The sequence below is a fragment of the Oncorhynchus kisutch genome, linkage group LG1, assembly GCF_002021735.2.
Source record: "Oncorhynchus kisutch isolate 150728-3 linkage group LG1, Okis_V2, whole genome shotgun sequence".
NCBI lineage: Eukaryota > Metazoa > Chordata > Actinopteri > Salmoniformes > Salmonidae > Oncorhynchus > Oncorhynchus kisutch.
The window spans coordinates 41,591,820-41,608,750 of NC_034174.2; the positions used below are offsets into that span (position 1 = coordinate 41,591,820).

The following is a 16,931-nucleotide window of genomic DNA, read 5'->3' on the forward strand; positions in this document are numbered from 1 at the left end:
AACCTCAATGCTATAGAAAATGTGTTGGCAGAACTGAAAAAGCCAGATTTGAGATTCTTCAAAGTAGCCAGCCTTTGACTTGACGACAGCTTTGCACACTCTTGGCATTCTCCCAACCAGCTTTATGAGGTATTCACCTGGACTGTATTTCAATTAACAGGTGTGTCTTGTTAAAAGTACATTTGTGTCATTTCTTTCCATCTTATTGCATTTGAGCCAATCAGTTGTGTTGTGACAAGGTAGGGGTGGTATACAGAAGATAGCCCTATTTTGTAAAAGACCATGTCCATATTATGGCAAGAACATCTCAAATAAGCAAAGAGAAACAACAGTACATTATTACTCTCTGCGTGTGTGGATCCAACCATGAAGCGTAGAGGAGGAGGTGTGATGATGAGGGGATGCTTTGCTGTTGACACTGTCAGTGAATTATTTAGAATTCAAGGCAGACTTAACCAGCATGGCTACCACAGCAATCTGCAGTGATAGAGTACACCATCCCATCTGGTTTGTGCTTAGTGGGACTATCATTTATTTTTCAACAGGACAATGAACCAACACACCTCCAGGCTGTGTAAAGGGCTACTTGACCAAAAAGGAGAGTGATGGAGTGCTGCATCAGATGACCTGGCCTCCACAATCACCTGACTTCAACCCAATTGAGATGGTTAGGGAAGAGTTGGATCGCAGAATGAAGGAAAAGCAGCCAACTGTTGGAAAAGCATTCCAGGTGAAGCTGGTTGAGAGAATGACAAGAGTGTGCAAAGCTGTCATCAATGCAAAGGGTGGATACGTTTAAGAATCTAAAATAAAATATATATTTTGATTTGTTTAACACGTTTTTGGTTACTACATGATTCCATATGTGTTATTTCATAGTTGTGATTTCTTCACTATTATTCTACAATGTAGAAAATAGTAAAACATAAAGAAAAACCCTTGAATGATGAGATGTGTCCAAACCTTTCACTGGTACTGTATATGTATGTGTATTTGTATAAATTATTTTAAATATGAACACATTTGAATGAACACGTGTATAGTGTCAAATGTGTTAAATTATAGCCATGGTAATAAAGGCATATTCGACTCAGGGCTCGATGCATTCTCTGGAAAATAATGCAACTCCGCGGAAGGTCAGTACCACTCCGCTAGCGCGTTGTGGAACACATCGTTCATTATTTTCCATTCATGAATTATCCGTTACATACTGTATATTTTGAATGAGTTTAACCACCTTGCAATGTTCGGAAATGCGGGCTTTTATTTTTAAGGTTTTGCATTACCATAGAGGTGACATTATCGTTAGTGCTGCTAGCAAAATAGTAGTGTACAGTAGTTGTCAGGGGAATGGCGTGTTGTCCGTCTCAAAACAAACGCCACGAAGATATTTGTGGCAGAAATGAGAGGTCGGACGCATATTTTTTTGTTTTTCAATGTAAATAGATGATCACTGCACCAAAAACCTTCGAATGTATAAATCGCACACCTTTTGATATGGCTCTTTTCCCTCTATTTTTGGAGGTGCGCAGCACGGACTGCTGAAACCGCAACGTGAACCAGAGACGTTGGATGCAGTCCTGTAAGTGTGATGTGTGTAGCTAGCTAACGTTACTGTGAATTCAACCAAAGTATTGCCAAGCCTCACGTTTCGTCGCTTATTGATTCATTTTTACAGAAAATAATAACATTAACTTGCTAGTTGACAGGTACTGTAGCGGAGAATGTGGGTTGTATGACTATGCAATGATGATTGAGTCTGGGCAGTATGGATTGTGCACTCATGCGGTAACTTGTATGACTTAACGTAGCCTACCAGAAAGAACCGACTGCATTATTTAACACGTCAATTGACGTCTTTCTCGGTACCAGGGTCCAAAAGGTACTCAGAACAACAAACCAGTGATAAGCTTATGGTCCATCATCATATCAGGTCAAATATGATTGAACCACAGGACTGCAACGACAGTGATGAACATGATGAAGCCGTTCCATTACCAACCCTACCCCCTATGCCACGAGAGCGGGTCCCGTTGCAGAGGAGCAACGTGTGCTCCCGCTCTTACTTCATGGTGGTAATGGTATTTTTCCATGTATACATCATCAATGTCATTGCGCTACTCCTCTACGTGCACTACAACAACAGCCCTGGAGAGGTACTGGCCACCCCGAAGGCAAGCGGTGGAAGCAATCATCACAAGCCCCCCGAGTTCAATCAGCAACAGTCAGATTCTGGCTTTCAGCAGCATATGTACCTTCCACGCCTAGAGGGCATACGGGTGAGTTAACGCCTTGATCACACCAACAAGGTTTTGCATTTTGGTACACCAGAAGTATGTTCAAGTACAGTTGAAGTCGGAAGTTTACATAAACTTAGATTGGAGTCATTAAAACTCGTTTTTTAACCACTCCACTAATTTCTTGTTAACAAACTATAGTTTTGGCAAGTTGGTTAGGACACCTACTTTGTGCATGACACAAGTAATTTTTCCTAAAATTGTTTACAGACAGATTATTTCACTTATAATTCACTGTGTCACAATTCCGGTGGGTCAGAAGTTTACATACAGTAAGTTGACTGTGCCTTTAAACAGCTTGGAAAATTCCAGAAAATAATGTCATGGCTTTAGAAGCTTCTGATAGGCTAATTGACATCATTTGAGTCAATTGGAGGTGTACCTGTGGATGTATTTCAAGGCCTACCTTCAAACTCTGTGCCTTTTTGCTTGACATCATGGGAAAATCAAAAGAAATCAGCCAAGGCCTGAGAAAAAAAAACTCCACAAGTCTGGTTCATCCTTGGGAGTAATTTCCAAACACCCGAAGGTACCACGTTCATCTTTACAAACAATAGTATGCAAGTATAAATGCCATGGGACCACGCAACCATCATACCGCTCAGGAAGGAGACACGTTCTGTCTCCTAAAGATGAACGTACTTTGGTGCGAAAAGTGCAACTCAGTCCCAGAACAACAGCAAAGGTCCTTGTGAAGATGCTGGAGGAAACGGGTACAAAAGTATCTATATCCACAGTAAAACGAGTCCTATATTGACGTGTGGGGCGGCAGCGTAGCCTAGTGGTTAGAGCATTGGGCTAGTAACCGGAAGGTTGTGAGTTCAAGCCCCCGAGCTGACAAGGTACAAATCTGTCATTCTGCCCCTGAACAGGCAGTTAACCCACTGTTCCCAGGCCGTCATTGAAAATAAGAATGTGTTCTTAACTGACTTGCCTGGTTAAATAAAGGTTAAATAAAGGTTAAATAAAGGTTAAAAAAAAGGTTAAAAAATAAATAACCTGAAAGGCCGCTCAGCAAGGAAGAAGCCACTGCTCCAAAACCGCCATAAAAAAAGCCAGACTACAGTTTGCAACTGCACATTGGGACAAAGATTGTACTTTTTGGAGAAATTGGCCTCTAGTCTGATGAAACAAAAATAGAACTGTTTGGCCTTAATGACCATTGTTATGTTTGGAGGAAAAAGGGGGAAGCTTGTAAGCCGAAGAACACCATCCCAACCGTGAAGCACGGGGGTGGCAGCATCATGTTGTTGGGGTGCTTTGCTGCAGGAGGGACTGGTGCACTTCACAAAATAGATGGCATCATGAGGGAGAAAATGATGTGGATATATGGAAGAAACATCTCAAGACATCAGTCTTATCAAGTTTTATCTTGGTCGCAAATGGGTCTTCCAAATGGACAATGACCCCCAAGCATACTTCCAAAGTTGTGGCGAAATGGCTTAAGGACAACAAAGTCAAGGTATTGGAGTGACCATCACAAAGCTCTGACCTCAATCCCAAAGAAAAGCTGTGGGCAGAACTGAAAAGGCGTGTGTGAACAAGGAGGCCTACAAACCTGACTGAGTTACACCAGCTCTGTCGGAGGAATGGGCCAAAATTCACCCAACTTATTGTGGGAAGCTTGTGTAAGGCTACCCACAACGTTTCACCCAAGTTAAACAATTCAAAGGCAATGCTACCAAATATTAATTGAGTGTATGTAAACCTCTGACCCACTGGGAATGAGATGAAAGAAAGAAATGCTGAAATAACTAATTCTCTCTACTATTATTCTGACATTTTACATTCTTAAAATAAAGTGGTGATCCTAACTGACCTAAGACAGGGAATTTTTACTAGGATTAAATGTCAGGAATTGTGAAATACATTTTAAACTCGTGTTTTTGGCTAAAGTGTATGAAAACTTCCGACTTCAACAGAATTGCATTGCAGAGGCAGTTGCAGTGGGTTCTGTGGTGTATACATTGGATTTATTGAACGTATGCGTCAAACTGTGTAAGAAGACAGCTTGACAGAAATTGTAGCAGAAGGTGATTGTTGAACTTTTCCACCACACATATCCAGATGATGGTGTGTGATATTTTATGAAATGACGCTACCGATGTTATCAAGGCATAAGGATGCCTGTGTAGTTCTGTCTCTGTTTAGCCCAGAGCTTAACCTTACAGACAGTAGTAGTCTATACGGTTCAGCGGTGGGCTAGTGTCTGTTGTGCTTTTCTTCTATGTGAATGGTGTGTTCCGTGCCATCTTGATGGTGTGAAGTTATAGTCAGTGTTATTTTTTCACAGGTGGGCCATGTCCAGAAGTTGTCACTGGTGCCAGGCAATGTGCATGAGATGCGGACCCTGAGTCTGAAGCCCCTGCTGTTTGGTGAGAGCTCTCTCTACTAAACTTCTGCTCTGCATTGCACCCCTCTGCACCATGTTAGTGGCTGATGCTGTCATTGCTTTCCAAGGTTCTGTGTGTGTGTGTGTGTGTGTGTGTGTGTGTGTGTGTGTGTGTGTGTGTGTGTGTGTGTGTGTGTGTGTGTGTGTGTGTGTGTGTGTGTGTGTGTGTGTGTGTGTGTGTGTGTGTGTGCGTGAGGGTGCATTCATACGTGCGTTTGTGTAAGTGTGTGCGTGCACTCATACATGTGTTTGGGTGCGTGCATGCGTTCAAACGGGTGTTTACTGTGTGTCTCTCTCTCCAGAGATCCCAGGGTTCCTGTCTGAAGAGGAGTGTCGTGTGGTGGTGCAGCTGGCCCAGCTGAAGGGCCTGATGGAGAGCCAGGTGATGGTGCCTGAGGGACAGGAGGAGCTGACGGAGCAGCTCAACCTCAGCCCTGAGGAGATCTTCAACCTGCTAGACCTCAACCAGGACGGACAGCTACAACTCCAGGAGGTGTGTGGGTGGGCAAGCGAGGATGTGTGTCTGTGAGCAGTAGTAGTCTTGCACAAGTGCGAGCCGGAACGGCTCATAGGAGCAGGAGCCTATATCCTGTTTCTGTAGCGTGAGGTTGTTTGATGTAGTACACCCCCTAGACAGGACGCTAGTCTATCATAAGCCCAATCTATCTCCTTAACACTAGAACCATTAAAGCAGTCATCTTGACTGCTCATGAATAAAAATATACAGTGGGGCAAAAAATTATTTAGTCAGCCACCAATTGTGCAAGTTCGCCCAAGATGAGAGAGGCCTGTAATTTTCATCATAGGTACACTTCAACAATGACAGACAAAATGAGGGAAAGAAATCCAGAAAATCACATTGTAGGATTTTTTATGAATTTATTTGCAAATTATGGTGGAAAATAAGTATTTGGTCACCTACAAACAAGCAAGATTTCTGGCTCTCACAGACCTGTAACTTCTTCTTTAAGAGGCTCCTCTGTCCTCCACTCGTTACCTGTATTAATGGCACCTGTTTGAACTTGTTATCAGTATAAAAGACACCTGTCCACAACCTCAAACAGTCACATTCCAAACTCCACTATGGCCAAGACCAAAGAGCTGTCAAAGGACACCAGAAACAAAATTGTAGACCTGCACCAGGCTGGGAAGACTGAATCTGCAATATGTAAGCAGCTTGGTTTGAAGAAATCAACTGTGGGAGCAATTATTAGGAAATGGAAGACATACAAGACCACTGATAATCTCCCTCGATCTGGGGCTCCACGCAAGATCTCACCCCTTTCAGCATGACAATGATCCCAAACACACCGCCCGGGCAACGAAGGAGTGGCTTCGTAAGAAGCATTTCAAGGTCCTGGAGTGGCCTAGCCAGTCTCCAGATCTCAACCCCATAGAAAATCTTTGGAGGGAGTTGAAAGTCTGTGTTACCCAGCAACAGCCCCAAAACATCACTGCTCTAGAGGAGATCTGCATGGAGGAATGGGCCAAAATACCAGCAACAGTGTGTGAAAACCTTGTGAAGACTTACAGAAAACGTTTGACCTCTGTCATTGCCAACAAAGGGTATATAACAAAGTATTGAGAAACTTTTGTTATTGACCAAATACTTATTTTTCACCATAATTTGCAAATAAATTCATAAACAATCCTACAATGTGATTTTCTGGATTTTTTTTATTCTCATTTTGTCTTGTCATAGTTGAAGTGTGCCTATAAATGAAAATTACAGGCCTCTCTCATCTTTTTAAGTGGGAGAACTTGCACAATTGGTGGCTGACTAAATACTTTTTTGCCCCAATGTATATTATTCCCTCATTTTTAAAGTCATTCCCCCCTTCGTCCTTGACTTTTCCTAAATAAGTATATAACACACTGCCGTTGTTAAAATCTTAAAATCACAAACGGAACTGGAGTTATAACAACTATAGTAGGGCGTGTCATTTAAAAAATAATTTTCCCGTGTTGCCTCCTCCTGACAGTATATCCTGCCTCGCTCCATCTCCCGACAGTGGAAGGTGCCGTGCCCAGTTGATAATCGCCTCGGAACTGAAATGAATTTCACACAAACAACAGATTAAATAAATGAAGAAAAGTATGATGGGGGAGTTGATGAGTTAGGGGAAGAGAACAATGCATAATTATGTCATCACCAATTGTGAATGAAGAACAGGGCAGGCCATTCTATTATATTGGTATATTCCAATTAGAGGTTGACCGATTATGATCTTTCAACGGCGGTACCGATTATTGGAGGACCAAACCGATTAATCGGCCGTTTTTTATATATATATATATATTTGTAATAATGACAATTACAACAATACTGAATGAACAATGAACCCTATATTAACTTAATATAATACATAAATAAAATCTATTTAGTCTCAAATCAATAATGAAACATGTTCAATTTGGTTTAAATAATTCAAAAACTGTTTGAATTTTTTTTTTTTTTAAGTTCCTTGCTCAGAACATGAGAACATATAGAAGCTGGTGGTTCAATATTCCTAGTTGTTCAATATTCACAGTTAAGAAGTTTTAGGTTGTAGTTATTATAGGAATTATGACACGTCAACTATTTCTCTATACCATTTGTATTTCATATACCTTTGACTATTGGATGTTCTTATAGGCACTTTAGTATTGCCAGCCTAATCTCAGGAGTTGATACACTTGAAGTCATAAACAGCGCTGTGCTTCAAGCATTGCTAAGAGCTGCTCGCGAACACAGTAAAGTGCTGTTTGAATAAATGCTTACGAGCCTGCTGCTGCCTTCCACCGCTCAGTCAGACTGCTTTATCAAATATCAAGTCATAGACTTAATTATAATAAACACGCAGAAATACAAGCCTTTGGTCATTAATATGGTAAAATCCGTAAACTATAATTTCGAGAACAAAACGTTTATTCTTTCAGTGAAATACGGAACCATTCCGTATTTTGATGAACGGGTGGCAACCCTAAGTCTAAATATTGCTGTTACATTGCACAACCTTCAATGTTATGTCATAATTATGCAAAATTCTGACAAATGAATTATGGTCTTTGTTAGGAAGAAACACAGTTCGCAACGAGCCAGGTGGCCCAAACTGTTGCATATACCCTGACTCTGCGTGCAATGAACGCAAGAGAAGTGACACAATATCCCTAGTTAATATTGCCTGCTAACATGCATTTATTTTAACTAAATATGCAGGTTTAAAAAATATATACTTCTGTGTATTGATTTTAAGAAAGGCTTTGATATTTATGGTTAGGTACATTTGTGTCACGAATGCGCTTTTGTTAAATCATCACCCGTTTGGGTAGGCTGTGAGTCGATGATAAATTAACAGGCACCGCATTGATTATATGCAAAGCAGGACAAGCAAGTTAACCTAGTAATATCATCAGCCATGTGTAGTTAACTAGTGATTATGTGAAGATTGATTGTTTTTTATAAGATAAGTTTAATGCTAGCTTGCAACTTACCTTGGCTCATTGCAGCCACAAGGCCCTTTTGACGCTGCACTCGCGTAACAGGTGGTCAGCCTGCCACGCAGTTTCCTCGTGGATTGCAATGTAATCGGCCATATTCGGCTTCCAAAAAAGGCTGATTACCGATTGTTATGAAAACTTGAAATCGACCCTAATTAATTGGCCATTCCGATTAATCGGTCGACCTCTAATTCCAATTATAATCTCAAAATGGTGTGTGCCATGTGTCAGTCCTCCAAATCCAAGCAGATGGATCAGTCTAGACTGGCCTACTTGGAGTACACAGTGAGAGCATGCGTAATTTACCATGGCAAAAAGACCAGTACTTTCTTTGGAGAAACCATGTCACGGAATCGGTTCAGCGTTACCTCCGTTTTTTTCAAGACAAAGAAACAAGAACGCGACACCTGGTAAACAGACATGTGCCATGGTAGCCAACGTTTCAGAACTAGTTTGTACAGAACCGCATTACATGTTACAAACCAAGGAGACGACATCGCTGTTGATGAACAATTGTCTGCACAACTCCAGGGGAGGAGACAGTACCAGGTGGCCTGATGCACTAAGACCAGAATCCAAGACACCTGTGTTGCCTGCAAGCGACGTGTTTGTGCTAAGTGTGTCGAGCAAGTGAAAGTGGCGAAGATTTGTGTTGACTGTTAGGAAAAGCGATAACAGTTCATTAAATCCAAGTGATGCCATTGCGTGAAGACACACACCATGTGAGCAAGAGCTGACAATCATTTATTATTTTTCTTTTACTGCTGTCATATCCACACTTCTATTCATTATAATGCCATTTTTGCTGTTGTGCTGATTTTCACTATTTATCACGCGCACTTATAATGATGTTTAAGCTACTGGTGTTTTCATCATTTGACCGCGCCTCTCGGTGGTTGAGGTATTTTTATTTTGTCTTTATGGAAAGAAGCTGTTACTGTGTTCCAACACACATGCTTTCTCTTTCATTGTTGTAAGAAAGGCTCTCCACAAATAAAATTTAACACTCAAATGTTTTGGTTTTTACATTAAAAGTAATAGCTTACAGTAACATAAACTAATGAAAATGCTATTGTGTTTTTGCGATAGCGTTTATGACATTTATTAATTATACTGTTAGAGTCAGAATGGCTTGAAGGGGGGGTCCCTCGAGGCCCAGCGGTTCTCGTGTTAATGCTGAGTGCTAAGCAGAGACTCATCGGGTCCCATTTTTTTTTAGCAGTCTTTGTTGTGACTCAGCCAGGGAACGAACACCTGAACCTTCCAATCTCAGGGCGGACACTCTAACCACAAGGCCACTGAGTGGAGTGAACACACATCATTAATCATAGTGTGGTGGTACTGGAGCAGCAAATGTATCCATTTATTTTGTCCCTTTTTTATAATGGATCAATAAACATGTATTGTATTATTTTCTTTATGTGTGATTTATTCATGTTCCTGGGCCTCCTACAGATATTGACACATTCACGAGTGAGGGATGGGATCTGGCTGACACCAGAGAATCTGAAAGAGATCTATGCTGGACTGAAGGCTGACCCTGACGGTAACGGTAAGGGTCATTCTCGACACGGGCCTCTTTGTGATAGGTAGACACCTCTGTCTCTATGCATACAGAGCTAATCTTTTCAGGCTGCTCATATTTTTATTTATTTTTATTTTATTTTACCTTTATTTAACCAGGTAGGCAAGTTGAGAACAAGTTCTCATTTACAATTGCGACCTGGCCAAGATAAAGCAAAGCAGTTCGACAGATAAAACGACACAGAGTTACACATGGAGTAAAAACAAACATACAGTCAATAATGCAGTATAAACAAGTCTATATACAATGTGAGCAAATGAGGTGAGAAGGGAGGTAAAGGCAAAAAAGGTCATGATGGCAAAGTAAATACAATATAGCAAGTAAAATACTGGAATGGTAGTTTTGCAATGGAAGAATGTGCAAAGTAGAAATAAAAATAATGGGGTGCAAAGGAGCAAAATAAATAAATAAATTAAAATTAAATACAGTTGGGAAAGAGGTAGTTGTTTGGGCTAAATTATAGGTGGTCTATGTACAGGTGCAGTAATCTGTGAGCTGCTCTGACAGTTGGTACTTAAAGCTAGTGAGGGAGATAAGTGTTTCCAGTTTCAGAGATTTTTGTAGTTCGTTCCAGTCATTGGCAGCAGAGAACTGGAAGGAGAGGCGGCCAAAGAAAGAATTGGTTTTGGGGGTGACTAGAGAGATATACCTGCTGGAGCGTGTGCTACAGGTGGGAGATGCTATGGTGACCAGCGAGCTGAGATAAGGGGGGACTTTACCTAGCAGGGTAAATATTGGATATCTGCATCTGTATGTGACCCACTTTGTGCCTGTAGGTGACATCTTTGTGTCTGTGTTAGGCTTGCTGAGCCTGGAGGAGTTCAGGCGTCTGGGCAGTGATGCGTTCCAGCGTTTCTTGCAGCAGCGCGGGGTGAAGAGCAGCCAGCTGGTCAGGAACAGCAGACACACCTGGCTGTACCAGGGACAGGGGGCACACCAGGTTCTCCGAGACCTCAAGAAGAGGTGAGCAGAACATCATTGTTAACTGTTGCCCTGGCCTCTTCACTGGTCCCTCTCTCTCTGTCCTGGCCCCTCTCTCTCTCTCTCCTGGCCCCTCTCTCTCTCTTGGCCCCTCTCTCTCTCTCTCCTGGCCCCTCTCTCTCTCTCCTGGCCCCTCTCTCTTTCTCCTGGGCCCTCTCTCTCTCCTGGCCCATCTCTCTCTCTCCTGGCCCCTCTCACTCTCTCTCTCTCTCCTGGCTACCTCTTTCTCTCTCTCAATTCAATTCAATTGACTTTATTGACATGGCAAGTTCATTGTTACTTACATTGTCAAAGTATACATATCGGGGGGGGTGAAAAAAAAAATATATATATATTTATATATAAATAAATGGTGCGACCAACAGCAATAATAATAGTAGTAGTGGACATGGGATTACCATTAACAACAACTACAACAACAATATTAATGAGAACAACAATACATTAAAGCAATGGTAGTAGACCAGTGTCAACATGACTGATATGACATGAAGTGGTATGAAAGACAAAACAAAACAAGATGGGAAATATTATCGACATTACTTTGCACTTTTCACTGGCCGTCCCTCAGGTTGTGGCAGGAGAACACATATTTGGCTGCCAAAACTGCACATTTTGGCTTTTCACCCAATAAATATTTGATTTTTTCTTCATCTTTTATAGTTTCAAATAATTTGTATTGAATTATAATTTTGGGAAATAAATATTCTCTTAGGTCTGAGTATTTGTCACAGTGTAATAGGAAATGCAGCTCTGTCTCTACCTCTCCCCTGGAGCAGAGTGAGCACAGCCTGTCATCTCTGGGCGGCCAGGTTTGTCTGTGATGACCGGTCTCTATAGCCAGACTGTGCTCACTGAGTCTGTACCTAGTCAATTTTTTCCTCCGTTTTCTATCAGTCACAGTGGTCAGATAGTCTGCCACCATGTACTGTCTCTTTAGAGCCAAATAGCATTGAAGTTTAGTTAGATTTTTTTTGTGGTGTCTTTCCAATAGGTGATATATTTTTCTTTTTGTTTTGTGATGATTTGGTTGGGCCAGATTTTCTGAGCGCTGTCTTGAGGCTCTATGGGGTTGGTTTGGGTTGGTGAACTGAGCCTCAGAACCAGCTGGCTGAGGGGACTCTTCTCTTTTTTTAATCTCTTGAAATTGTAGAGCTGTGTGATGGAATGTTTTGGGGTCACTTGTTTTTAGATGGTTGTAAAATGTTCAAACACATTAATAAATGGTCAGAGTCAAACACCATGGCCAAGGTTATCAGAATCTGATGTTAAGGATTTTTGTCCCTCTTTCTCCCCCTCCATTTGTCCTCCATAGGGTGGCCCGTCTGACCCGGATGCCCTCTGCGTTGGTGGACCTGAGTGAGCCCCTCCAGGTGGTACGTTATGAGCAGGGAGGCCACTACCACGCCCACCACGACAGCGGCCCTGTCTACCCTGAGACCGCCTGCACGCACACGCGCCTCGCTGCCAACACCTCCACACCCTTCGAGACCTCCTGCAGGTGAGAGAGAGTTGTGTTGAGTCAGGCAGGGCCTCGTCCTTGGCCTTGTTTTGACGATGCTGTATAGGGGAGAGTCTGGATAGACACCCTTCAGATTAAGACGGTTAGATTGAGTGATAATGTAGTGTAACGTCTGTGTACTTTATGTGGATGTGTTTGTGATAGACTGTGGTGGATGGCTTTGTGTAACTTAGCACATATCAATATATCAGGTAGTTTGTGACTCAGGCTTACATTTCCATGGTGTGGTTGGTCTGTGTGCGGATGTGTGTTCCAGTATGTGTCTGTATTAAATGTGTGTGTTGCACACCCAGGTACATCACCGTTCTCTTCTACCTGAACTCGGTTGAGGGGGGCGGGGAGACCGCGTTCCCTGTGGCAGACAACAGGACCTATGAGGAAGTGGTGCGTTATGGTCTGTCTGTGTGTGTTCTTGTGTGTTTATATTAGGGCTGGGAATTGCCGGGAACCTCACAATACGATATTATCACGATACTTAGGTGCCGATGTGATATGTATTGCAATTCAATTTCGATTGCGATTCGATACTTTTATTTTATTGCGATTCAACGTTCCAAACGTATTGTTAACCATATGTCTGCTGCAGAGGGATGAGAGAACACGTTTTGATCAGTCATGGAAATAAAAGTGCTGGAAATAAATTGCCTCCCTATTTAAAAAAGAAGATGGAGGACAAGCTATGAAGGAAAAATCCTGGAGTTTTAGTGCAGGTATAGCCAACTAGCGCAAAAATAATATTGCAGTATTGTCAAAACAATACGATATAGCGTTAACAAAATCGATATGTAATTGTATCGATCCCCCCCCCATCATTATGTATCTATATTAAACATTTGCATGTTTGTCGGTGTACCGATATGTTTTTCTCAACGGTATTAATGAGTGATTGTGTTTGTGTTTTCAGTCTCTGATCCAGAACAATGTGGATCTAATGGACACGAGGAAGAACTGTGATAGGAGCAACCTGAGGGTAAAGCCTACTAAAGGGACAGCCGTGTTCTGGTACAACTACCTTTCTGACGGACAAGGTACAGACTGTACACAGTACTCCCTCACACATAGCACGGCCCTTCTATACTAAACAAAAATATAAACGCAACATGTAAAGTGTTGGTCCTATGTTTCATGAGCTGAAATAAAAGATCCCAGAAATGTTCCATACGCACAAAAAGCTTATTTCTCTCAGATTTTGTTCACAAATTTGTTTACATCTCTTTTAGTGGACATTTCTCATTTGCCAAGATAATCCATACACCTGACAGGTGTGGCATATCAGGAAGCTGATTCAACAGCATGATCATTACACAGGTGCACCTTGTGCTGTGGACAATAAAAGGCCTCTAAAATTTGCAGTTTTATCACACAGCACAATGCCACAGATGTCTCAAGTTTTGAGGGAGCGTGCAATTGGCATGCTGACTGCAGGAATGTCCACCAGAGCTGTTGACAAATAATATAATGTTAATTTATCTACCAAAAGCCACCTCCAACATCGTTTTAGAGATTTTGGCAGTACATCCAACCGGCAGACCACGTGTAACCAGGCCAGGACCTCCACATCTGGCTTCTTTACCTGCGGGATTGTCTGACACCAGGCACCCGGATAGCTTATAAAACTGAGGAGTATTTCTGTCTGTAATAAAGCTATTTTGTGGGGGGAAACTAATTCTGGGTGCGCCGCTGCCCAGTCATGTGAAATCCATAGATTAGGGCTTAATGAATTTATTTAAATTGACTGATTTCCTTGTGACTGTTCCTTGTCAATGTAAAATCATTGAAATTGTTGCATTCATATTTTAGTTCAGTATATAAACACACTAATACAGCTTAATTACTGCCCCTCAGACAGCCTACTCAACTTATTGTACACACATAGCAATTGACCCCATTTCATTCATTCACTGCTGTTCAGGTCCTTATTTAAAAACTGTAGTCCGTGTTGTTTTGATGAAGGTTAGGCCCACTGTTGTAGAAATACATTGAAAGAGAATCCGCCTGCTAGTCCACATTGTAGTTATCAGTTCTACTGTTATCAGAGCTTCTGTTGAATACTGTACTCACTGCTCTCTGTTACACACAGGCTGGGTGGGGGAGCAGGATGAGTACTCTCTGCACGGCGGCTGTGTGGTCACCCGCGGCACTAAGTGGGTGGCCAATAACTGGATCAACATCGACCCAGACTACCAGCGCCAGGCTCGCTACCAGCAGCTGGTGTCACAGCAGGGGGAAGAGAAACAGGGGGAGGACGAGGACGCGGGGGAGGGGGAGCAGTCTCAGCCCCGCCCTGAACAACTGCAAACTGCTGACTCCCATCAGGAACTGTAGCTGTAATGCTGTAGCCGAAACCGAAAAACAATGACCTCCCCTTAGGTCCACTAATTACACTAGTTCCAATCTCAGAAGAGTTATGGGTGGTCCAGACTTTGTAGTTAGTGGGCCTAGACCTCCCCCACCCCTCTTCTTCAGCCTAAAGCTACCACAAAGATACCTCTCTACCCACCTCCCCAACCTAACTTGACTCTGCCGTGCTGTGCAAAACCTCCCATGACGACACCTCTGCGGCCAGTACATAGAGAGATAGTTGATATTCAGGGACTGTGGTAACTTTGGATTTATGCAACTGAGAAGGGGTCTAATGTTGTTGTTCAGATGTCCTTGTTTGTTCACTATTAGTTGTGTTTTCTCAGCTGAATTTATGCATACTTCCAAACTTTGTTTACGTTATATACTTATGCACAATTTTACCTTCTGTGTGTCACAAAACATTAGTGTTATATTTTTTTGTGAGTGAGACTGCCGCTCTGATACACACATTGCGGAGGGGGGGACGGGGGTCGACTATGCTACTACTTGCATGTACGTACCTTCGTATGAGCTGTTAGGTTAGACTTTATACATGTTATTAGTGTGTCATGATAGCCATAGACTTTATAGACTGTCAGCTGTAATCCTCGTTTTCTTTTAGCTTGACGATGTCTGTCATCACCCAAAGACCCCCCTCCCCCCATCCATGTGATGAAGCATGTTAACTGTTATTTTACTTCATTATTTTATTTGTTAGTTTGTTTATTTATTCGACATTCTTTATGTATATACAATACCAGTCAAAAGTTTGGACACACCTACTCATTCAAGGTTTTTTCTTTATTTTGACTATTTTCTACATTGTAGAATAATAGTGAAGACGTCAAAACTATGAAATAACACAAATAGAATCATGTAGTAACCAAAAAAGTGTTTAACAAATCAAAATGTGTTTTATATTTTACATTTTTTAAAGTAGCCACCCTTTGCCTTGATGACAGCTTTGCACACTCTTGGCATTCTCTCAACCAGCTTCATGAGGTAGTCACCTGGAATGCATTTGAATTAGTTGTTGCAACAAGGTAGGGGTGGCATACAGAAGGTAGCCCTATTTGGTAAAATACCAAATCCATATTATAGCAAGAACAGCTCAAAGAAGCAAAGAGAAACATCCATCTATAATTATTTTAAGACATGAAGGTCAGTCAACACAGAACATTTCAGGAACTTTGAAAGTTTATTTAAGTGCAGTCCAAAAAAACATCAACACTATGATGAAACTGGCTCTCATGAGGACCGCCACAGGAAAGGAAGATCCAGAGTTTCCTCTGCTGTAGATAAGTTCATTAGAGTTACCAGCCTCAGAAATTGCAGCCCAAATAAACGCTTCACAGAGTTCAAGTATCAGACACATCTCAACATCAACTGTTCAGAGGAGACTAAATCAGGCCCCCATGGTTGAATTGCTGCAAATAAACCCCTACTAAAGGACACCAATGAGAAGAAGAGACTTGCTTGGGCCAAGAAACACGAGCAATGGACTTTAGACTGGTGGAAGTCTGTCCTTTGGTCTGATTAGTCCAAATTTGCAATTTTTGGTTACAACCGCCGTGTCTTTGTGAGACGCTGAGTAGGTGAACGGATCTCTGCGTGTGTGTTTCCCACTTGAAGCATAGAGGAGGAGGTGTGATGGTGTGGGGGTGCTTTGCTGGTGACACTGTCAGTGATTTATTTAGAATTCAAGGCACACTTAACCAGCACGGCTACCACAGTATTCTGCAGAGATACGCCATCCCATCTGGTTTGTGCTTAGTGGGACTATCATTTGTTTTTCAACAGGGCAATGAACCAACACACATCCAGGCTGTGTAAAGGCTTTTTGACCAAGAAGGAGAGTGATGGAGTGCTGCACCAGATGATCTGTCCTCCACAATCACCCGACCTCAACCCAATTGAGATGGTTAGGGATGAGTTGGACCGCAGAGTGAAGGATAAGCAGCCAACAAGTGCTCAGCATATGTGGGAACTCCTTTAAGATGGTTGGAAAAGCATTTCAGGTGAAGCTGGTTGAGAGAATGCCAAGAGTGTGCAAAGTTGTCATCAAGGCAAAGGGTGGCTACTTTGAAAAATGTTAAATATATGACTGGTACTGTATATATGTATGCTTGTGTCACTTGCATCCATTACTTCTCATCCTACTACAGGTATTGAATTTCTATTTATTTGAAGTATTATTTATTACTTATTTATTCCAAATGTTTCACTTTCCATGTTGTGTTGTTCACCTTGTTTGGTGTTTGTTTCCAAATGCACTGAATCACTTTCCTCTGCTCCAAATAAAGGTTACTTTAGATTTTGAATTATAGAGTT

The 16,931-nt window shown here is 41.9% G+C and overlaps 1 protein-coding gene across 2 annotated transcripts; it reads left to right on the top strand.

Moving 5' to 3' along the window:
• Nucleotides 1-1,122: 1,122 nt before the first annotated feature.
• Nucleotides 1,123-16,921, top strand: p4htmb (prolyl 4-hydroxylase, transmembrane b). Of its 2 annotated transcripts, none has more exons than XR_004209984.1 (10): nucleotides 1,123-1,582; nucleotides 1,873-2,279; nucleotides 4,591-4,672; nucleotides 4,992-5,182; nucleotides 9,625-9,721; nucleotides 10,555-10,717; nucleotides 12,051-12,236; nucleotides 12,551-12,651; nucleotides 13,162-13,285; nucleotides 14,338-14,446. XR_004209984.1 is itself a non-coding variant. In XM_031824696.1 (10 exons), exons 1-10 carry the CDS (start codon nucleotides 1,573-1,575, stop codon nucleotides 14,580-14,582), a joined length of 1,596 nt encoding a protein of 531 aa, XP_031680556.1. In that variant the 5' UTR covers nucleotides 1,123-1,572; the 3' UTR covers nucleotides 14,583-16,921. The 2 variants fall into 2 exon arrangements, 1 of the variants encoding a protein (XP_031680556.1); XM_031824696.1 differs by having other exon boundaries at nucleotides 12,551-12,641; nucleotides 14,338-16,921.
• Nucleotides 16,922-16,931: the final 10 nt, after the last annotated feature.